Source organism: Thamnophis elegans, chromosome 9, assembly GCF_009769535.1.
Source record: "Thamnophis elegans isolate rThaEle1 chromosome 9, rThaEle1.pri, whole genome shotgun sequence".
NCBI classification, from domain to species: domain Eukaryota; kingdom Metazoa; phylum Chordata; class Lepidosauria; order Squamata; family Colubridae; genus Thamnophis; species Thamnophis elegans.
In genome coordinates this window covers 66,252,066-66,270,195 of record NC_045549.1, presented here as the reverse complement: position 1 = coordinate 66,270,195, position 18,130 = coordinate 66,252,066, and the positions used below count along the sequence as shown (strand labels likewise).

Genomic DNA, 18,130 nt, shown 5'->3' with positions numbered 1-18,130 from the left:
TGCTGGGGGTTCGCAGGGGTTCAGGAGAACCTCTAAGATTCTGTGCAGTTCGTAGAACCTCCAAATCCCACTCCTGGCTGGCCCCGCCCACCCCTCCCCTCCCAGGAGTTCCCACGTGGCCTGTTTTGGATGCAGGCTCAGGGAGGGCAAAAAATAGGCCTACCAGAAGTTTAGGAAGGCAAGAAATGGGCCCGTTTCAGGCTTCCAGAGGGCCTCTGGAGCCTGGGGAGGCTGTTTTCACCCTCCCAGAGGCTCGAAGAGAGCCACTGGAGTCTGGGAGGGAAAAAACACCCCACATACACACTGTGATGCAGGAAGCCGACTAGGCCACGCCTACCATGGCCATGCCCACCCAGCAACCAACCAGAGAACCCCTTGCTAAAATTTTTGAAGTCCACCTCTGTAAATGAATTCCAAAAATATACAAGGACATATCCCTAAACTTTTCAATGGAAATAATTTTAATACACCCTGCACACCCTATTCTCTCTGCCTGCAGTTATCTTACTTCCCTATATTTTTGGCCAATGGCAACTCTTTCTTTTGCTTTTGATGTCTCACTTATCTGCCAACCCACCAACTGACAAATATTACGTGTATCTTTCCATTGCTTCCTCTTTGAGCCTACAGGACATACAAGGGATGTACATCCTGGTTTATGTAACAGCAGAGTTTCTCAGTCTATAGTCCACAAATCGCAATGGTTCAATAAGCTCCATTCAGTCCCAAAGATGCTTTTTTCAAGAGGCAACTGGACTTTCTGTTTTTTTTTTTCTTTGAAGACATTTCGCTTCTCATCCAAGAAGCTTCTTCAGCTCAAACAAACAGAAAGTCCAGTTGTCCCTTGGAAAAAAACACCTTCGGGACAAGCATGAACTGGATGACTGAGAATCTCCATAATTAAGCTCCATTCAGGTATCCTTTGAAAATATTGTCAAATACTTCAATTTAGATTATTTCTCCTTAGCCTAGATCTTGACTGGGCTGGTTGTAGGGTTTTAGCATGCGTTGATCAGGGATGGGTTGCTACAAAGGATAGTCAAGTTCTAATATAGTTTACATGATTTTCATAATGAAAGGCTGGCTTCAATTATGAGCTTGAAGCAAAAGAAGAGACAACATAATACTTTGTTGTTGTGATGTGGTCCTATCAGATGTTACCAGAGGTGGGTTCCTACCGGTTCGGACCGGTTCAAACCAGTAGTAATTTGGCAGCCTGGGTCGCTGGAACTGGAAGCAACCCAGGCCTGCCACACCCCAGAACTGGTTCTCCTACAGCACCATCTTGATTTTCGGTTTTGCGCATACGCAGACCTTTTTAGGTGCAAATGTGCACAAAAACTTTTTTGCCCAACGAACCAGCAGTAATTCTGGCAGCAACCCACCCCTGGACATTACACTAAGGCTCGGTTTTAGGCCCAGCACTCTTCAACATCTTCATCAATGATTTGGATGAGGGGATAAATGGGGAACTCATCAAATTTGCAGTTGACACAAAGTTGGCAGGAATAGCCAACACTCCAGAAGACAGGCTTAAGATACAGAAGGATCTTGACAGACTTGAACATTGGGCACTATCTAATAAAATGAAATTCAATGTAGAGAAAAAAGTAAGCTTCTACATTTAGGCAAGGAAAAATAAAATGCACAGGTACAGTATATGTGCTACCTGGCTCAATAGTAGTAACTGTGAGAGGGATCTTGGGAGTCCTAGTGGACAACCATTTAAATAGGAGCCAGCCATGTGCAGCAGCTGCCAAAAAAGCCAACACAGTTCTAGGCTGCATCAACAGAGGGATAGAATCAAGATCACGTGAAGTGTTAATACCACTTTATAATGCCTTGGTAAGGCCACACGTGGAATACTGCATTCAGTTTTGGTCGCCATGATGTAAAAAAGAAGGTTGAGAGTCTAGAAAGGGTCCAGAGAAGAGCAACAAAGATGATTAGGGGACTGAAGACTAAAACATATGAGGAACAGTTGCAGGAACTGGGTATGTCTAGTTTAATGAAAAGAAGGACTAGGGGAGACATGATAGCAGTCAGGGGTTGCCACAAAGAAGATGGAGTCAAGCTATTCTCCAAAGCACCTGAGGGCAGAACAAGAAGCAATGGGTGGAAACTAATAAAGGAGAGAAGCAACTTAGAACTGAGGAGAAATTTCCTGACAGTTAGAACAATTAATCAGTGGAACAACTTGCCTCCAGAAGTTGTGAATGCCCCAACACTGGAAGTCTTTAAGAAGATGTTGGATAGCCATTTGTCTGAAGTGGTGTAGGATTTCCTGCCTAAGTAGTGGGTTGGACTAGAAGACCTTCAAGGTCCCTTCCAACTCTGTTATTCTAAATCTAAAACTTTGTTAACACAACCACTGATACAGTGCATGGTGCTTTAAAAGAGAGAGGCAAGTATGCAAAGCAGATCTTCTAGACTCCTCCCTTAATGACAGCCTCATTTTGGGTGGTGTGAGCAGGAAGGAAGAAGAAGGGCTTACAACGGTGCAATCAACAAGATTCTGAGCTACTGCCCCTTCTACTGAGCCATACAATACTAGGATTTTTTAAATTGATTTTTCCCCTAAGCAGATTATATCTGAACTCATAATTGGGGCATATTTTGCCAGTTTGTCTCCCCCAGAAAAATTTAATCCTGTTCGGTTTTCAGAGAATTATCATGCCAACAAAGTCAGAGCACCAATATATTTTACATTATGAGTAGAACAGAACAGAATAGAATTCTTTATTGGCCAAGTGAGTGATTGGATGATTAGGATTTGTCTCCAGTGCATAAGCTCTCAGTGTACACTCCATGGCAATGTGGCAGGTCATATATCATAAATCACAGTTGCAATTATTAATCATAAGATGCAACAATAGTTTGTGAACCTTAGAGAAATGCTAACATTGCATACTCTATCCTAGGGTCAAATTCTTGGACTTTGTATGATCCAGATGAAAAGAAACAGCCTCATTCAGTAAAGCCAAAGGCATAAAATGTCCAGTCTATTCTCGGGCATAATTATTAATTTACTACCCAGTTACAAACCCAGCTTAGGTGTCAGCACAAACAAGTTAATTACATTAAAATATGATAGGATAAAAACACTAAATACAAGAGAAAAGGGGAGGACTGCTGCAAACTCCCACCCCTTGTATTGCTTTGAATTGTGGCTCCCATTATTTTCAGTTCACAGGAATATTATGGGATGTTCAAATCAGCACATCTGAAGGACTCCCAGATTAGAAGGGCCTGATTTCATGCAAAGACATCATATTATCTAACCTGCGGGTTAGATTTCAACAGCCACAATTGCCAGAACAACATCATACTTCCTCCTTTGTCACAGATAGTACCTCAACTGATCAGGGTTTTTTTAAAAAAGAAAAATATCTAATCAGATGTGGATATCGGGACAGATTAAATTGGGGCAACTGTGATTGATTGTTCTGAAGCCTTATCAGTCCACTGGTGCGATGACCTCCTCCTCCTCAACTATCCAGGCCTCCTTGGGGGTCTCTGGAATTGTCGAGGTTTTTCAAAATGCTAATCAGGAGATACAGAACTTTCTGTGATCTTACTAAAGCCCTCGGTTCAGTTTATTTAAGAAAGCATAAACCACCTTCCAAAATAAGCCTTCCCAAATTGGTTCGCACCAAAGGTAAGAGCGATTAGTAATGCAAAAACAAACTGCAACAACTTTCCTACTCATGACCTCTAGAAATATTTCCAATGTGCTTAAAAGGGACAACAAACTCATTATGTTGAGTTTCTCAAGTGTTTTGGCCATGACAAATTCTTCGGAGGCTCAGCCCTCCATGCTAGTCAAATGTTGCTAACCCAGATACAGTTTTCATCTCCTCCTGCATCCCTTTAAAAAAAACAAAACACATTTTTAAAGTTGCACAAATCAGCAAGTCTTCCTAACCACATGGGTGTGGATCTTTGGTGATTCTCCAATAAATGAGTAAATCAACTACAAGGAGTTCAGTTTTGTAGGTACACTCTTTTCAAATAGATTATTTTTCCCCCTATACTATACATGTCCATTTATTCTTAAGGGAGCTGATTCCCTCCATTGCTTTATTTTGGGCAACTTTCCAAAGGGGCCTATTTGCAAAACTGTGAGATGTGGCAACCCCTACGCCCTATGAAGCATTTAAAACCTACTGTCAGATCAAGGAAGACCACGGGAAACGAACCCTTAATCCCTAGGTGCTCATAATCAGGGCTTGTATTCATTTACATCCTGACAGCCTTTTAAAATTAATTACCGATGGAAGGTATGCAGCCAAGTTCAATCCTCCAGCCTTCGCTTAAAATGTATAGGGACACCAGGAAAGATACGGGCAGAATGTTTATCCTTCCAGAGCACGTTTTCTGCAGTGGGTCGTGTGCCAGATGTAGACACAGCTGCAGGAAGTTGTTTATCTTTCCTCCTGACCTTTCAGAAGTGTTGGGAGACAGTAAAATCATGTTTTTATTGCTGATTTCTCCTCTTTAATGGGAACCTTCTGGCAATCGGTTGCAAATGTATCAGTATGCCTAAGAGAGGTCAAACGGCTCCAGTTAAAGTGTACTGTAACCCAATAAAGCTCTTCATAATCTATTTGCTGCAATCATTTATGGATGTAGCTCACCACGATTGCTATTTCATCTTTCTGTTATTCACAGGGTAGGTTAGAGAGCGTTTAGACAAGCCCATTCCTAAAAGGTTAGGAAAGTGACCACAGATGAGTTTAGTTTTGTTAATTTCAGCGAGTAAATTCTTGCATTCATTCATTTACACGTCAGAAGTTGTGACACTTGTTAGACTGACATTCATATGATAAAGGGCATCCTGTTGCCGCCAGAGGAGAGCAGCCAGCCTAATTGAAGTTGTTGTATCCATAGATTTGACCACCTGGTAAGGACTTTGGCAAACATCAGTGATGTATTTATGTAGTCAATTCAATTTAGTTGGTGTCCAACTGGGAAACAACTCTAATTATCTAATTCAGGGGAAATTGAATGCTTTTCTGATCTAAGGATATAACTTCATCATCTGCAAATACACGTTCTTCCTCTTTCATAATTCCCACATTCCCCTAAGAATCTCAGGCTTTGGAAAAGCTGTGGCTCTTTGTATCCAGAGTAAGCAGCAAACAGGGATGGAACTAAGGACTTAGCTACACCTCGATTTTGTGTTGCTTCTGTTGAGTGTAAGTCTTGAAGGGAAGGTTAACCTTGACTGCAGCTTCCTTAATGAACTCTCCAAGGTCCTGATAATGATTTGTTCTGCCAGAGCCCTATATCATTCACTTATTGTGATTGTCTGTCCCTTGATGGCTTCCCTGAAGACCTCAGCCAGGAGGGAAAAAATGAAGAAGAGATACAGATTAACAGAGTTGAAAGGGACCTTGTAGGCCATCTAGTCCAACCCCCTCCCCCCACCACCACCCAAGCAGGAGACCCTACACCATTTCTGACACATGGCAGTCCAGTTTCTTCCTGAAAGTCTCAAGTGATAAAGCTCCCACAACTTCTGAAGAAAAGCTGTTCCATTAGTTGATTGTTCTCACTTGTCCCTGAAAGGGCAGTTTCATAGCTTGGGATGTTCTTAAAGGAATCATAACCTACTACTAGATAAAGTAGAAGGATGTGGGTTGGACAGCATCACCACCATATGTATTCGTAACTGGTTAACCAACTACACTCAACATGTAGCCCTTAATGGAATTGCATCTACATGGAGTATGCAGTGGAATACCCCAAGGCTCTGTTTTAGGCCCAGCACTCTTCAACATCTTCATCAATGATTTGGACGAGGGGATAAATGGGGAACTCATCAAATTTGCAGTTGACACAAAGCTGGCAGGAATAGCCAACACTCCAGAAGATAGGCTCAAGATACAGAAGGATCTTGACAGACTTGAACATTGGGCACTATCTAATAAAATGAAATTCAAAGGTGAAAAAAGTAAGGTTCTAAATTTAGGCAACAAAAATGAAATGCACAGGTACAGTATAGATGGTACCTCGCTCAATAGTAGTAACAGTGAGAGAGATCTTGGAGTCCTAGTGGACAACCATTTAAATATGAGCAAGCAGTATGCAGCAGCTGCCAAAAAAAGCCAACACAGTTCTAGGCTACATAAACAGAGGGATAGAATCAAGATCACATGACGTTTATAATGCCTTGGTAAAGCCACACTTGGAATATTACATTCAGTTTTGGTCGCCATGATGTAGAAAAGATGTGGAGACTCTAGAAAGAGTGCAGAGAAGAGCAACAAGGATGATTAGGGAACTTGAGACTCAAACATATGAACAACGGTTGCAGGAACTGGGTCAGTGGTGGTTTGCAGGTGCCCCGGTACGGGCATACCGGAGCCTGCCCTTTAAAGCCTTTGGTACTTCCACGCACACGCATGGCACATACAGTGCTGTGCAATGCTCTACGAGCAGCTGGAGTGTCGTGGAGGCTTGCAGAAGCATCACTGGCAGCTACAACGTCCATGTGAGCGATGCCGAGCCCGATATTGGAAGTTATGATTAGGCGTGTGACATTTGAGACTAGTGCTGGCAATAACAATCCAGTGTTGGGTTTCCCCTTTTTCCTTTGATAAGGTGGCATAATTCTGGTAATTTTATGCATTGTCAAACCTCTCTCAATAATGGTTTAAGGTACTAGATAGAATGGGGATGTTAGAATGGACCAAGGATCAGCAACCCATTGCCCTGGAGCCGCATGTGGCTCTTTCATCACTCTGCTGTGGCTCCTTGTCGCTGGTCGGCTCCACAATTGATAGGTTTTTCAGTTAGGACAGGTAGAGGAAAAAAGACGCCACGCTAGGAGGAGACTCTATGGTGGGGAAACCGGACTTCCAGTCGGCTCCAGAATTGAACATTTCTGGTTAGGACCTTTGTGGCTCTTTGAGTGTTTAAGATTGTCGACCCCTGGAATAGACCTTTAAAGTATGCTAAACAGAACTCCGTAAGGGGAAAAGGGGGAAAACTACCTATAGGATTGCCATCTTCAGCAGCAGTAGTGTGTTTCTGTAACGGCTTTATTTATTTTTTATATTATATTTCAATTTTCAATAATACATTCAATATTTCTTCCCTGATATGTCAGAGGGGGCTTTCTCCAGTGCTACCTAGATTTTACTTCAATGAAATGTGATCTTTGATCCTTCTCCTTCATTTGAAAGCAAAATCCCCAATTGAAGAGTTAATGATCAAAGGTGACCGGTGTTTTTTCTTAGAATGAGAAATGAACATCGTTTAAAAGAACACATTTGCATTCCCCATATAATTGCAGAAATTAATGAACATGTAGTGTACATTTAGCATGAACAGTGATGTTTCCAGAATGTTTAAGCAATATTTTTCTCTGTCTCAAGGTCTTCATGCTCTTAACATTTTTTTACTGCAAGAAAGACGTCAGAATGGAAGATTGAAAAAATAAAGAGAAATTACACAAGGACAAAGAAAATGTAGAAGAATCTTTTCTTCTCTTAACTGAGAAAGGGGAAGAGAAAGATGGTTTTCCATAACCATAATTTCACATATATCATTTTCTTATCAGAGGCTATCACAGTTTTGAAGAAATTCTCTCTTTATGTACTTTCTTTAATATATCAACAAGATAGCAACAAGAATAAAATGCAAAACAAAGGGAACAGATATATTCAACAGTAATAAAAGAAAAAGTGGCTTAAAAAATTCCCAAACATCAAACAAATCTAACACTGACCATACAAACTAATTCACCCTAGCTAGGTGCTGGAAAGGGTGGGGGGGACCCAATAATTATCCTCCTTTCACCTAAAGGAAAAGGTTTCCCTAAACATGTGTGCTAGTTGTTTCCAACTATAGGGGGCGGTGCTCATCTGTTTCAAAGCCGAAGAGCCAGTGCTGTCCGAAGATGTCTCCGTGCTCATGTGACTAAATGCCAAAGGCGCGCAGAACACTGTTACTTTCTCACCAAAGGTGGTTCCTATTTTTCTACTTGCATTTTTACCTGTTTTCGAACTGCTAAGTTGGCAGAAGCTGGGACAAGTAACAGGAGCTCACTCCATTATGCAGCACTAGGGATTCGAACCGGCAAACTGTCGACCTTTGTGATCAACAAGCTCAGTGTCTTAGCCACTGAGCTACTGCGTCCCTACCTCTTACTTAGCAGGTCTACAAATAATTACAAACTTTCTCATGTTTATATATATATATATATATATATATATATATATATATATATATATATATATATATATATATATATATATATATAAAAATAAATAATATATGTGTATGTGTGGGTTCATAAATACACATACACACAAATATTTCAGCTGAGATCTCTAATAACTGAATTGACCCAACATCAAATACACACACGCAAACACACACATACACACCTTTTTTCCAATAAATATATCCACCTTTAGAGTTTAGTCTAGGGCATGTGTTACCAAATGAAACTCACCAACTTTAATAGAACTTACTCTAGAGTAAATGCACCATAACAACTTGTAAAAAGAAGTAGCAGCACCAAGAAGCAACTGCTATTTGGCACAGCCATTGCTCTTCAAATTAATACATAAATGTCATTTTAAGAACAGGTTTCTCACGAATTCAGTATTAATATAGATGTTGACATAAGCACAGGTATTTATTTCATAATGCTCACATTTTGTGCCTTCTGAAAGCACAAAATGGCCAGGACCAAAAGATACTACCTAACAAAATCTCATGTGTTTTTTACATTTGAAAAGTTTTCTGCTTGAAAAATCTTGAAATCTTGAAAAAGATTTATAACTGCTTGAAGTTTTGGTGAATGCTGCTGTACGTCACAAAATGCACCCCTCCGGCCCAGGAATGAGTAGATTCCAAAAGCATAGAGAAAGAGTATAGAAATGGATCAAAAGGTTTGAGGCAAAGACAAATGGCAAGGATCCATCAACCCTTATCACTCAAGGGAGAGCCATCGTGTCATTAGCTTAATGTTAATGAAAATAACAACTTCCTGTTCCAAAAATCAATCTTTCAAGAATCGATTAAGGCTTGGCGTTGTTATGACATTTCACCCCAAAATCAAAGCTTGCTTTGGTTTTTCTCTCTCAACGTCGGCATGTTAATGGGAAGGCCATGTGATGAAACCAAAAATGTTTTCCTGCTTCATGCTACACTCTGGATTATCAGCAAAGTAAGTCTGTAAGGCCACGTAGTTCTCAGGCTAGCACTATGCTTCCAAATGTCACTAATAAATCTACCCATTGATCTTTATTTATTCAAACAATTTTGCCATCTCTGCTAGTTCTTCATCCATTCTAAGAAGTCAAGAGCCATTTTCAAGCTGAAGATTGCATTTTGCCGAGGCTATCAAGATCCCATGAAGTTTTAATACCACTTTTATAAGGCCTTGGTAAAGCCACACTTGGAATACTGCATCCAGTTTTGGTCGCCAAGATGTAAAAAAGATGTTGAGACTCTAGAAAGAGTGCAGAGAAGAGCAACAAAGAGGATTAGGGGACTGGAGGCTAAAACATATGAAGAACGGTTGCAGGAACTGGGTATGTCTAGTTTAATGAAAAGAAGGACTAGGGGAGACATGATAGCAGTCAGGGGTTGCCACAAAGAAGATGGAGTCAAGCTATTCTCCAAAGCACCTGAGGGCAGAACAAGAAGCAATGGGTGGAAACTAATAAAGGAGAGAAGCAACTTAGAACTGAGGAGAAATTTCCTGAAAGTTAGAACAATTAATCAGTGGAACAACTTGCCTCCAGAAGTTGTGAATGCCCCAACACTGGAAGTCTTTAAGAAGATGTTGGATAACCATTTGTCTGAAGTGGTGTAGGGTTTCCACTCTAGGCAGCGGGTTGGACTAGAAGACCTCCAAGGTCCCTTCCAACTGTTATTCTATTCTATTCTATTCTAGCCTATCTATATATGATCAGAGAAACAGGCAGTCCTCATCATGCATCCATTCACTTAGTGACCATTTGAAAAAGTGACTTGTGACCAGTTTTCACAACGATGACCATTCCAGGATCCCCACAGAGAGGAGGGGGTCAAGCTATTTTCCAAGGCACTTGAAGGCCAGATAAGGAATAATGAATGGAAACTAATCGAACAAGAAGAAATTTTCTGACAGTGAGAACAATCAACCAATGGAACAGAAGTTGTCTTCAGAAGTTGTGGGAGCTTCATCGCTGGAAGCTTTCAGAAAGAGATTGGACTCCCATTTGTCAGAAATGGTGTAGGGTCTCCTGCTTGGGGGTGGGGGGTAGGACTACCATAGATGAGATCATGCAGTTAGAATTATTTAGAGTAAAAATGCTTCCTAAATTGTTTTAAATAATGAGGCGAGAGTCTTGAGGTAACTGTAATGGATTGTAACGGTGTAATGGCAAAAACAGGGTCTGCCTTTCTACTTACGTAAGAATAGGAGACAATTTGCCTTTTTCCAGAAGAGAAAGGTTTATTGAATGCATTCAAGAGACCAGTAGATTTTCACCTAACTGATCTGATTTTAGGTACATTTTGACAGAGGTTTTATACCTTTGAAATGGTTATTACAAATCATATAGACGTCATATAGGCGTGCACTAATACAGGTCATAACTCCTCACCTCAGCACAAAGTTATTTCGGGTAAAATTACAAATATTTAAGGAAAATTACAATACATGATTTCCAAACCACAATAGGGAAGTAAAGTAAAGCTAAAAGAGAAGTGAATCTTGGTTACTCATGCAGAAAAAGGAAAATGTCAGAATGCCACCCAGATATATTGCTAAAAATATGGTTAACCTATAGCTTGTTTACAAGATGAACTTTTGCTTTGGCATGAGCTGTGCTCTTATGACTAAGATACTGTGGTTACTTGCCCACCCAGTTTCCCCTACTTGCGAAAACCTGGCTTCCTGTGTTTCAAGCAGAAAGAAGTATGTTCCTTGTTCTTGTTCTTTAGGTGAAAGAGCATAAGCAGAGTTTTGATTTTGAAGTTTTAGAATTAGACAAGTAGCCTGATTAAGTATTTTAGGGGTTCAATGATGGACCCCATGCTGTTTCATTCCCCCCTGTTGAAACTTCACCCAATCCTTAGATTATTGTGGAGTTTCATAAGTATCAGGCTCCCTATTGCTTATAAGCCCCACATATTCATGTTCCTCTCCTGTGTGTCCCATCAGCGTTAGGACCTTGGCAGTGGCCCGTTTTTCCACCATGAGAGATAAAGTACTGCTAATAGCACGAACAAAAAGAGGCATAATGCAGGGGATGATTATGCATCCTGCTGCAATCAGGCCAATAAAAGTAATGATAGCTTGCCATCCGGGCAATTTTGACAACCAAGAACTAAAATATGAGGCGAGATTCAATCCTTTCCATTCTTGTCCTGGGAAATGAGTGAGCTGTCTCATTTCCGTAGTCAGCTGTTTAATAACACTCCCAGTTTCATCAATTTGAAGACAACAATTTGATAAGTTGAACTCCCCACATACTCCCCCTTCTCTTGCGAGGAGGTAATCGAGAGCCAATCGATTTTGGTATACTGCAGTACGAAGTTTGTCCGTGGCAGTGGAGAGAATATTCAAGGATTTGTCAATTCTCTCCCCAGCCAGGTCCAACACTGCCTGTAACCTCATGATCCTGTTTATCATGTAAATCGGGGTGCGGTATCCCCAAGACCCATCTTCAGCCCATGTGGCTCTTCCATATGTGCATACAATTCTCTCTGAACTCCATGTATCTGATTTCTCATATTCAGTAAGTTCCTTGCAAGGAAAGTTAGAGAAAGCTGTGTTTACCTCTCTTTTCTGACGAATGGGATCAATTGAGTCATATACCGGAATTCCTAACACTTGTCGTGATTGGAGAGGTAATAAAAAGAAAGAAGGTTTTATCCATCCAAGAACACAGGATCCCACCCAGTCTGCAGGAAGAATTTCATAGGCAAGTGTGCCACAAATCCAATACATGTTCTCGGGGGCTTCCCATGGGCCAGATGAATACTGTGGCTCCTTTAGGTAGGGTAAGAGTGAGAGATCAAATTTTGTGGGTTGAGAGAGATTTGATGGCGATGACCACTTGGTATAAGTATCATCCCATTCCCCTAAACAAATTAGATGACCCACAGGATATGATCCATTTCGAGAGAAACAGCTGTGGCCCACCAAATTTGTAGTTAGGGTCCAAACAATACCCGTATGCTGTGTTCGTTGAGCGAGGTTGCCTTTTTGGGTCATATTGTTATATACCTCTGGGGTTGCTTCGAGAGCTTCCCATGGCCACTTTTCTCCCATGTTTGTTCCTCCACAAACAAAACAATTTTTAACAGTTAAAGCTTTTGCTACTTCTTCTGCCATTTCTACAAACAAATTCACAGCCTTAGGGCTAAGAGGAAGAGGTTCCTCTAACTTCCTAAGGTTATCATATACAGACCATCCTAATGACTTTACCTCCCCTTCCTTCAAAGTTTCCACCCTTATTGTAATGTATGCCAGTGGGTCAGCCCCATCCCCATCAATGCCTATCCCATAACTTTCTTCCTCTGGGTGATCACGGGATACTTCAAAAGCAACTGAGTTTGAATTGTGGAGACTGCGAAAATTGGAAATATATGGACATCCCAGATGAGGAGAAGTAGGATACCCTCCTCCAGTATGTTGACAAACACAATCCCATCCTCTGCACGGGTTTCTTTCATCCATGCGATCTGCACAAGGAGGATACAAATCCCGACTTGGATTCTTACATCCTTGGCAGTAGACATGGGATCGGGGACAGAGATACTTATGATTGTGGTAATAAGTTTGTCTCCATCCCTGACTTCCACAGCTTCTGTAAGCCACCCTATCCATTGCAGCACATACACCAAATGATACGGTGATGGGCTTTTGTCCTTGTTTTAAAGCAGTAATTGTAGTGAGGTGGTAAAGCTGGGATTCCTTGGGGTTGTCAAGTAGGGCCAAGCCTGCCCATACACTGACTTTGATGCGAACTGGAGTGGTTGGCTGATAACAAACAAGCTGGTTCTTCTGAATGCAATAGTTATACATGGTACCGTTAGATACACATGTCTTTTTCTGAGGGGTGCAGTCCACTGGGGCCTGAGTGTGGTAGATCATTGTAACAATGGTGCGAGGTCCCACCTTAGCTTTTGTAAGACATGGGCCACACTCATCCAGCCCTGGTGTTGCAGGTAGATAACATACCACCCCTTCAGATCCCTCACATTGACTATAAAGACGGGGCTGCTTCCTTCCAAAAGTGCAATTGGGAAGATTGAAGTTCTGACAGGATTTAGGTTTTCCCATTTTGAACTTTAAAGTATTTCCTCTTGTTCCTACTAGGCATTCAGTGCATTCCAATGGGGCAGGGGTTATAGATCCCTTCCCATCTAATCCATCCTTCCCATCTTTTGGAAGAACAGGTGTAGGATGGAGGTTCCTACCTGGTTGCAAGAGCGGCTCCAGAACCACCATCCCTTTCCCTTCTGCAGTCAATGAGACTCTTGCTGTTCTGCTTACGGTCTCACCAATTGTTACAGCTCGGCACTGGTATGATTCTGAGTAACTAGAATGAGCAATCCAGACCTTCAAGTAACTAGATTTCTCATCATAGTTACGTATTACGCCCATGTGCCGAGTCTTGCTCAGTACCTGAGGTTCCATACTTGACAAATTCTCTTCACCTGACCACCATTGCAACAACCACACATGTCTCACATTCCCTATGATTTTACAATATATCCTCACCATGATCGGAAGCTGATCATTCGTTATGTCATATTTCATGTCCAAACCAAAATCAAGGGATGTCCGCCCACCCCGAGTCCTTGTCCTTTCTGGATAGGGCTCTGGGTATGGTCTCTGAATAGGCCTCAAAGTATGGCACATTATGGTTGAATTATAGTATTCACTTGGTGCCCAAGTAACATTAGGATCCAACCTACATTGCCAATAGTTCCCGGATCCCTCGGAACAGGGGGATAACCCTTCCTCTGGATAACAATCCACTATCCAGCGTTTTACATAGGCAAAACCCAGTCCCTGTGTACTCGGGACTTTATAAAAACAATGCTTACAAGGAGGAAAAGGTCCTGGTCCCATTTTCTCTAGCAGTGGTTCAGAAGTTACCTTTACAGGGTAGTCATTTTTCACCGTGAGGGCCCTGACACCTGGTGTTTGTTGGGTGCTCTCCTCCCTCACATATGGTGGCTGCGAGGTACTCCCACTAATCTCATTCCCCCCTGTAGGAGATGGGTCTACATAATCAGGTGGAATCTCCCATGTCTGCACTGGTGGAGCCCCTGGAGCAATCTTATTTTTCAATCTTATTTTTGCGATGGGTGTCGGCGGCACCTGGAGCGACACCTGCAGAGGGATCTTCACCACCTGGCCGTAGAGCGATTGCTTCCTGTGAATCAGCAGGCGAGGTGGCGTCCTCCTTTCTTCTTCTCCTTTTGGCAGGGTGTAGAGGCTGGACAGAGTCCTCGGAAACAGTCTCACACGAGGATGCAGCCAATTTCAGGCGTGTCCAATGGATCCAAGGCTTAATTTCAGCTACCTTAACAGCAAGGGGAGAACAAATAACAACAGTATATGGTCCACACCATCTGGGTTCCAAAGGCACCTTTTTCCAGTCCTTTACCCAGACCTCCTGTCCTGGGCGGAAATTATGTACTGGAGTTACAATCACATGAGGACGACATGACAGCACATATTTTTGTAATTGATGGACAACAGTATTCAAAGCTTGCAACTGTCTGATTTTCACTGTGTCTGCCACTTGAGTAGTAGGCAATACCTGTGGACTAACCAAATTAGGAACCCTTCCATACATTAACTCATATGGTGAGACGCCCAACTCCCCTGTGGGTGCGCACCTCACGGCTAGCAACGCCATGCTGAGGGCATCTGGCCATTTCAGATGAGTTTCTTGACAAATTTTAGCCAATTTATTCTTTATAGTTCTATTGGCCCTTTCAACGACGCCCGCCGATTGGGCGTGGAAAGAACAGTGTAACTTCCAGGTAATCCCCAATACCTGGGCAACCTTCTGAGTGGCTGTATGAATGAACTCAGGCCCATTATCTGAAGAGATACGTGAGGGCAACCCATATCGTGGAATAACTACATTTAATAGAGTTCGGGTTACCTCCAAAGCTTTTTTCGTTCTAGTGGGAACACATTCAGGCCACCCCGTGTATGTACAAACAACAACTAACATAGCCGTATACGATCCCACTTTCGGCATGTCTGTAAAGTCAACCATTAAATAATCAAAAGGATAAGCCCCCCTAGGTTGGTGCCCAGGGGGAAGACTCGGGCCCTGACGTGGGTTATTAGCAGCACACACCTGACATCGAGAACAAACAGCAGCTGCTAGACTAGACAAATTGTTAATATAGACTTCCCTTGCCAAAGCCTTTCTCAAAACTGTCTTTCCTAGATGTAAATGCCTATGCAAGGAAGAAACAACCTCCCATGCTAACTGCTGAGGTACAAACACCCTGTTGTCCGGCAGAGTCCACCACCCATTCACCAGTGTTGCCCCCATAGCTTCAGCTTGCTGGACTTCTGAGTGGCTATATGAGGGGGGTTCATCTTTCTGGTTCGGGATCCACAAAGTAAGACAGTTAGCTTGCAGGGAGAATGGATCCAAAGCTGCTGCTCTTGCCACCTGGTCAGCCTTGTGGTTTCCTCTTTCAGCCGTTGAAATCCCCTTCTGATGACCTCGTACATGCATAATGGCAACTTGTTTGGGGAACCACACACTGTCCAATAGACGCAAAATTTGGGGTCCATATTTAATGTCCTTTCCTCCTGCTGTGATAAGACCTCTTTCTTTGTACAAAGCTCCATGCACTTGAACTGTAAGAAAGGCATACTTTGAATCTGTGTAAATGTTGACACGTAGGCCTTTTGCTAATTCCAATGCCCTAGTGAGTGCATGCAATTCTGCCAACTGAGCACTAGTTCCTGCAGGTAAGGGCTCAGCTTCCCATACATCCTCAAGAGTAACTATTGCATAAGCTGCTTTTCTTACACCTTCATGGATAAAACTGGTTCCATCAGTAAAAAGAGTTGCATCTGGGTCGGAAAAGGGTTCATCCTTCAAATCTGGACGACTTGCATAGGTTTCCTCAATAGTTTGCAGACAATCATGAGAGATCTCAGAGTCTGGTTCAGGTAATAGAGTGGCAGGATTCAAAGCATATGACTGAACAAGTTTGATGAGGGGGTTATGGGTAATAAGCCCCTGATACTTCAACATACGTGGATTGGTAAGCCATAAATGGCCTTTCTGATCCAGAACAGCCCGAAGAGCATGGGGGGTGTAGATATTCAATTGCTGTCCAAAAGTAAGTTTATTTGCTTCCTGAGTAAGTAAAGCTGTGCCTGCTACAGCCTTAAGACAAGAGGGCCACCCTTTTGCTACCTGATCCAATTGTTTTGACAAATATGCAACTGGTCGATACCACGTTCCCATCTTCTGAGTTAACACCCCCACAGCCATATTCTGTTTAGTGTCCACAAATAAATGAAAAGGTTTATCTAAATTAGGCAGTCCCAGACTCGGAGCTTGAGTCAAAACATGTTTCAAGTTTAAAAAACTTTTCTGTTCCTCTTTTTCCCATCGCAAAGGTTCCTTTTCATTTCCTTTTGTAGCTTCATAAAGGGGCTTTGCTAACAAGGCGAAGTTAGGAATCCAGATGCGGCAAAATCCCGCTGCCCCTAAAAAGCCTCTTAATTCCTTCCTATTTCTTGGGGCTGGTAATTGACAAATGGCTTCCTTTCTTTCATGTCCCAAAGTTCTTTGCCCTTGCTGGATATCATATCCCAAATACCTAACATTCAACTGGACCAATTGTGCTTTGGCCCTAGAAGCTTTATAGCCTTTTTCTTGTAACAGAAGTAGAAGGGATGCAGTATTGGCATGACAAACCTCTTCTGTTTGTCCTGTCACCAAAAGATCATCCACATATTGTAGCACAACATCAGGAGCGGGCAAATCTAGAATTTCCAAGTCCGTCGCTAACGCCGCGCTGAAGTGCGTTGGCGAATTTTTATACCCCTGTGGGAGGCGTGTCCAAGTATATTGTTGTTTCCTTCCTGTTGTCGGATTTTCCCATTCAAAGGCAAACAAGTGCTGACTCTTTTTATGAATGGGTATAGAAAAGAAAGCATCTTTTAAATCAATAACTGAAAACCATTTAGCTTCTGGTGGAATCAGTCCAAGCAACACATAAGGATTTGGCAACGTAGGATAAATTGTGACTGTTGAACTATTAACCCTACGAAGATCCTGAGCCATTCTATATTTTCCTCCCCCTTTTGGTATAGGTAGAATCGGGGAATTCCATGGTGAGTCAGTGGGCACCAGAATCTTATAAGTCAGATACAGTTGTATGACTTCCTGAATAGCCTGCACAATTTCTCTTGGGTACCCCCTCTGGCGGATGCATACAGGACGACTCATTGGTAGTTCCTCAACAATGACAGGGGTGTGGTGAGCAGCAAAACCAGGGGGGTTATCTTCCGCCCACAGCTCAGGAACCCGGAACTCCCTCCATTTGTTTCCTGAGACTTCCTGCACCACCATGATTCTCCAAGCCTCTTCCCTAGGAATCTCTAAATTCACATTTCCATATTTTACTCCTACGGATCCCTTTTCATCAAAAAATATCTGTGCTCGAAGTTTGCAAAGCAAATCTCTACCCATGAGTGGAAGCGGGCAGCTGGGCAAATATACGAACTGGTGAGTCAACATTTTTCCTCCCGCCGTGCATAATAGAGGCTCTAAAAGTGGCTGGGTTTGTGGTTTTCCTGTTGCCCCTTGAATGTTGATAGATTGAGAAGAAATATGTCCCAAAGGTTGAGTTAATACTGAACGGGTTGCTCCTGTATCTACAAGGAAAGAAACTTCTTTGCCCCCCACATTCAGACAGACCATAGGTTCGGGGAGGCTAATTGAACCTACACTGCCCCGTCAATCCCACTCCTCAGCTTCTGCCAATCCAATCAAAGGAGTGTCGGGGGAAAATCCCTTTGCCTCTCCCTTTCGCAGGCTGTTAATGGGCTTCCTGAGTGTTCCACGTCCCCTGAAGGTGTTGGGTCGACTAAGAGAGAAATTTCTTGGCAAAG

The 18,130-nt window shown here is 42.4% G+C and overlaps 1 protein-coding gene across 1 annotated transcript in view; it reads right to left on the bottom strand.

The window, feature by feature from the left end:
* The window catches only part of LOC116512960, a 28,766-nt gene that overhangs the window by 9,507 nt on the left and 1,129 nt on the right, over nt 1-18,130 (bottom strand). The window contains exons 2-5 of the mRNA XM_032223662.1: nt 14,869-17,724; nt 12,854-14,462; nt 12,633-12,696; nt 12,184-12,348 (exon numbers count right to left, since the gene is read on the bottom strand). Coding sequence (XP_032079553.1) covers nt 12,184-12,348; nt 12,633-12,696; nt 12,854-14,462; nt 14,869-17,724 — 4,694 coding nt within the window. The remainder of the gene's footprint in view (nt 1-12,183; nt 12,349-12,632; nt 12,697-12,853; nt 14,463-14,868; nt 17,725-18,130) is intronic.